Raw genomic sequence first — 5,052 nt, 5'->3', positions numbered from 1 at the left:
CCATGGGTGCTTGTGAGACTGACTGTGTCCATCTTGGGGCAGTTGATTGTCTATACTGATTCTTTCCCCTCCTTAGCCTGGTTTTGTAGGTGCTAATTGATGGCAATTAACTGGCTACATTAGCTAGGTCCTGTGTATTGAGCTGTTCCCTGAGTGAATCATGATTGATTGGTAACTGGTAACACAGTAGCTTAGCAGCCAGGCCTGCAGTAGTGTCTCTCAGACCCAAGACAGACAGTCAGTCCCACAAGCACCCATGGCACGAGTTTGGTCTGTCAGCAGCCAGGGGTGCAGGGCCCCAGAACCCCCCTGCACCGATCTCGTCAACAGCTGGCAGGCTTCGTGGCCTCAGTGGGGGCCACCATCCCTGCAGCTGTCACCCCGCTGTGGCCTTAACAGCCCTTAGCACACGCAGTGTCACCCATGGCACAAGTTTTGCTTGTCCACAGCTTGAGGGGCAATTCCCCTCAAACCCCTGCACCAATCTTCTTGAAACTTGGCAGGCTTTGCGGCCTCAGTAAGAGCAACCACCCCTCCCGTTTTGACCCCCCTGTGTTGTAACACATAGACGTGACAGGAGTTTCGCTTTCAAGAATTTAGGGTGCAGTTCCCCCCAAATCCCTGCACTGATCTTCTTGAAACTTGGCAGGCTTTGTGGCCTCAGCATAGGCTACCACCCCTGCAATTTTCACCCCCCTATGTTGTAATGACTAGACGTGACATGAGTTTCGCTTTTAAGAATCTGGGGTGTTCTCTGCAGATTCTACCACCCCTGAAAATTTCATCCAAATCAGACAAAAAACAACAAAGTTATAGATATTTTATTGTTTCCCCATTATACCCTATGGCTGGATCGCCGAGGTGGCTCCAAAGCGCTTAGGAAGTTCCGAACCACTTTGGGAAGCCTAATGAAGACAGCGCTTCGACCCAGACGTGCTGCTTTGGACCCCGAAGCATCCAAAGCTTCTCCAGATCTGAAGCTCTGTCTGAAGCCTCACACAGCCCTACTAAAAACACCTTGTTTTAAGCAATATTCTACTAGTGTGGGTTCACATCAAAGATGCAAAGTGAGGGTTAGGAAACTGGTTTGTCCTATATTTTTAGGATTAGAAATCTGGGCAAACAGCACATACAACAAGAAAACTGTCATCTTGACACAATGGGAGCTATTTTCTCCTCACCCACATGCACTTGTCATTCTTCTTTAGGATAATGGGAGTTATGTGCACAGGAGGGGAGACTCAGGTTAAGTCTGAGTACAGTATAATCAGCTTTAGAAAATCTTGTTTCTGGTTCTTGTTTCCCAGCGCTGGAAGCCATCAGGACATCTCTTCCATCTGCTTGCTATAGGCCGGGGTGACCAGCTGGCAGCACGCATGGCCCAACAGGCATGGGGAGCCTGTGTGTGTGGCACATGGCAGACCAGGGAAGGGACAGGTACCATAGCAGCAAGGAGGGCATGAGAAGAGAGTTGAACAGCAGACTGAGCAGGGAGCACAGAGCACGAAGCATAAAGCAAAGCACAGATTGGGCAGGGGAATGGGACTGAAGTGGCACTTGCAGTGGCACTTGGAAAGGGTAAAAAGTACAGAGCTCATTTGCAGCATACATGCCCAAAAGGTTGGCCCCCACTGCTATAAGCATCTGATAACATTAGGAACAACACATTTCACCTGGAAATAAGAGCTGTATTACAAATGTCCAGGATAAAATGCCACTCACTGGTTCAATTACTGATTGTCCACAGCCACATCTTAATTAATTTGCTTTAAAAATGGTGACATTTCAACTCTAAAAATTAACCTGCTGCAGTTTTAATTTCCCATCAAATAGTCATATAAGCTACCCTAATATTACACAGCTATTACAAAAGTTGTTATTTAAAAAGTGGTATATAAAACAGGTCCACATCCTGCCATCAGATACCTATGGATGGCCTCTTGTGCTTGTGGCAACCTCTATCAACCCAACTGCAAGACCTGGGCATTTCCCAGAGAAGTGCAGCTATTTTGCTTTGCATTTTTTTAAAGTTTCATTCTTCTAAAGTAATCCTTTTAAGGAGCAGCTGCAACAACAGCATCGTTTTTGTTCAACTGAATTACAGTGTCAGATAAAACACATTATTAAGGAAAGAAAAAAAAGCTTATTTTAGCTTAGACCATTTTCTGTCTGAGCTTTTCCATGCACTACTATTAAAAAGTAAATTCACAATGAAAATGTGAAAAATGAGATTATGATGCATGTGTATGGTATGTGTAAAACACATTTTCCAAAGACATTTAATTAATTAAAGTTTGGTATATTAAATGTTACTAAGCAGTTTTTTATCAAAACTGTGTGCAGTATTTAATATAAAACTGTGATTTTCAGGATGACAGCACTGTTTGTGTCAGGGGACAGGAAGTGTTTGTGTTATCAAACATAAGAGGCAGTAAAATACTGGGCAAAGCAGCTGGATTATGTTTCTAAGGCATTCTAAACTGAGATACGAACACTCTCAAAGCAAATGAGTGATTTATAAGAAACTTTCAGCTTCAAAGAAGGACTTTAATGAACTAAAACTAAATTTAGCAAACCATACTGTATCATTTCCTGCAGCAGAGTCACCCATTCCTAAAAGGGCCCTCATTAGGCATGACACAACAAGCAGCACCCAGTCAACCTGAGGGAAGCCCACAGGCTCGCAGGGCCACTGGCTGGCTCTTTGTCACCAAATGCAGCAGGTTGAATGCAGACATCACTGTGATATCCTCACCAACAAAACCAGAGGCAAAGAACAGGGGCAAGAGCTGAGTAGGGAGAAAAAAAAGATGAAAACAAATTAAAACATCAAAAATGTTAAATACATTCATAGCAAAACTGATGGTTATGATTTTATCTGAGAACACAGAACTAAAATTCTTAATGCATCTTGCTCAGTTAGGTTAGTCCATTTTTTGCCTTCTGCCTTAGATGCGTGCACATGCACGCATATGTGCGTGTGTGTGTTTGTAAACACTTAACATACAATGCTGCAATGTTTTGTGTTACCAGGCACAAGGAAGTGTTACTGCTCAGCAAATGTGAAACAACCCAAATTTGCAATTAAAAAAAGTAAAGAAAACAATTTCTGTGTGATGAATGATGAAAACCAATCGTGGTTAAAAAAAATGCTCATTTGTTTGGCTGTTTGAACAAAACTAAATTTTTATTACAGTAAACAAACTTTTCAGTTATCAGAAAAATGTGAAAATTTTTCCTCCTCGTTCATTTACATCTTAAATTATCCATGGGAATACATTTAAGCAATCTTCCAGCTGGTTTAAATATACAAAATGTAATGTGGCGGTGGGGATTTTTTATTTTATAAGCTATAACATGTGTATATGGTGACTGTTTTGTTTACCTCACAACAGGAAGGATGAAATGCAGCTGCCTTATAGAGGAGTCTTTCATAGCTACAGTCTGTTTAGAAGATTATTGCAATAAGAGACATCAAGAACTTAAGCCCACCCCATTGAAGTCAATAACAAAGCTCCCGCTGGCTTCAGTGGGAGCAGGAGTAGACCCAAGGTAGTTAATTATTAGTCGTGCACCATTCCCAGTCTCAGTTCCAGAACATATTTTATTCTAATGTTTCTTTAAAAAAAAATAAAGTGCAGAATACAAGTGTCCAGAAATGTACCAAAAATGATTGGCGTGTACATTTCCTGAATCAAGTGCTCAGTCTCTTCCGGCCCCTGAAGAACAAACACATAACAAACTGTAATATATATTACCAAATCACTCTGGAGTATATCTGACAGAAATCTGCCTGTATTAACATGACTGAACTCTGACTTTTCCAAACTAAACTCAGTATAAAACTAAAACATTTTTGTGTTACTAAATGGAGACCAAAAGGAGGGGGAAGGTAAGTACTACACAAGGAACAGCCCAAGAGAACCATTAAACATAAATAAACATGTCATTTTCACGAGTGACTGCAGAACTGGTTTAAAAAAAAAAAAAAAAAATCCTCCGGAGCAGACTACTGACTAATAAAAGATCAAAGATCTATACATAAAAAACAATGCAAATAAAAACCTATTTTTTCCTAGTGACCTTCACTGTGAGGAATAAAGTGTGCAGTGAAAATGTAATTACCTAGCAAAGCTGCAGTCTTATTGTGCTCCCGCAGCTGATCATAAAACGTCTTCCTATTCTGTTTCATCAACTGCAGTACCAGGCAGCCTGTGCGCCTACCAATCGCAGCCATCTGGCTTGTGTCAAAGCCTGTGAGTCAGGCAGCTACAGTGCAACAGGAAGAAAGGCAGTGATGTCACTCTGCAGGTCAGGCAAAGAACAAAGATGTATTCTACAATTAAAAAGCTGGGTGCCCCTAGACCAGAGGCCTCCAACATGCTCTTTCTAGGTGATTTATAGTTAATACTAGTTTCACTTTACCTAAATAGAAGAGCACCATCTAGTGGTTAGTGCCGCAAAAACATCTTGAAGGGAGGGGGGAATTAAAAAAGGCAAAGATTAGCAACATGGTTAAGGTTAGAGACTGGGGTCTGAAAGTGTTACAGCTTCAGACAGCTAGACAGACTAAAAGTTTGCCCTCACTCCTCAAATCTACACTTCAATAAACCACTTTTACCTGTTACATGGAACGATTACTTGACATAGCAGCAGAGTCTCCCAGTGCCTCAAGAAGGGGTATTTGTGCCCAAAAGCTTGCGAAGAACTTTTCTCCAACTATTTAGTTGGTCTAATAAAACACATTACATCTACCCAAAAACCATGCCTGCCTTGAGCAAAGTAAAACATTTAATATTTGTCAATCTTGAAATCATCCTATTCCCTTCAGCTGTCCTACAAAGTCTCCCGGCCTCTGGCCGTCTATCACTTCCCTTTGAGAACTTCTTGGCCTGCCCTTATCTTCCCTGGGTTAGGGCCTCAGTCTGTCTCTTGGAACTTCTCAGCAATGGGTATCCTGACTTCCCACTGCCACCGAGCTGCGGTAAAATTCTCTTTCCCCAAACATCTGTCTTACTATTCTTGCCCTGGGGTTGGTCTTCCCTCGTAAGG

General features: G+C 41.9%; 1 protein-coding gene across 3 annotated transcripts in view; it reads right to left on the bottom strand.

The window, feature by feature from the left end:
- Positions 1-5,052, bottom strand: part of MSRB3 (methionine sulfoxide reductase B3) — a 165,318-nt gene that overhangs the window by 121,772 nt on the left and 38,494 nt on the right. Inside the window, exons 1-2 of one of the 3 annotated variants that reach the window (XM_019514674.1) lie at positions 4,126-4,215; positions 2,663-2,789 (exon numbers count right to left, since the gene is read on the bottom strand). The exons of 1 other annotated variant lie outside the window; for it this stretch is intronic. In XM_019514674.1, coding sequence (XP_019370219.1) covers positions 2,663-2,738 — 76 coding nt within the window. In that variant the 5' untranslated portion in view covers positions 2,739-2,789; positions 4,126-4,215. Of the gene's footprint in view, positions 1-2,662; positions 2,790-4,125; positions 4,665-5,052 lie in introns of those variants that run through there. One more of the 3 variants, XM_019514673.1, reaches the window with a different exon arrangement.

The sequence above is a fragment of the Gavialis gangeticus genome, unplaced genomic scaffold (assembly GCF_001723915.1).
Source record: "Gavialis gangeticus isolate Ggan-Ray unplaced genomic scaffold, GavGan_comp1, whole genome shotgun sequence".
In the NCBI taxonomy this organism is placed as follows: Eukaryota; Metazoa; Chordata; order Crocodylia; family Gavialidae; genus Gavialis; species Gavialis gangeticus.
The sequence above is the reverse complement of the archived record's forward strand: the minus strand, read 5'-3'. Positions and strand labels throughout refer to the sequence as shown.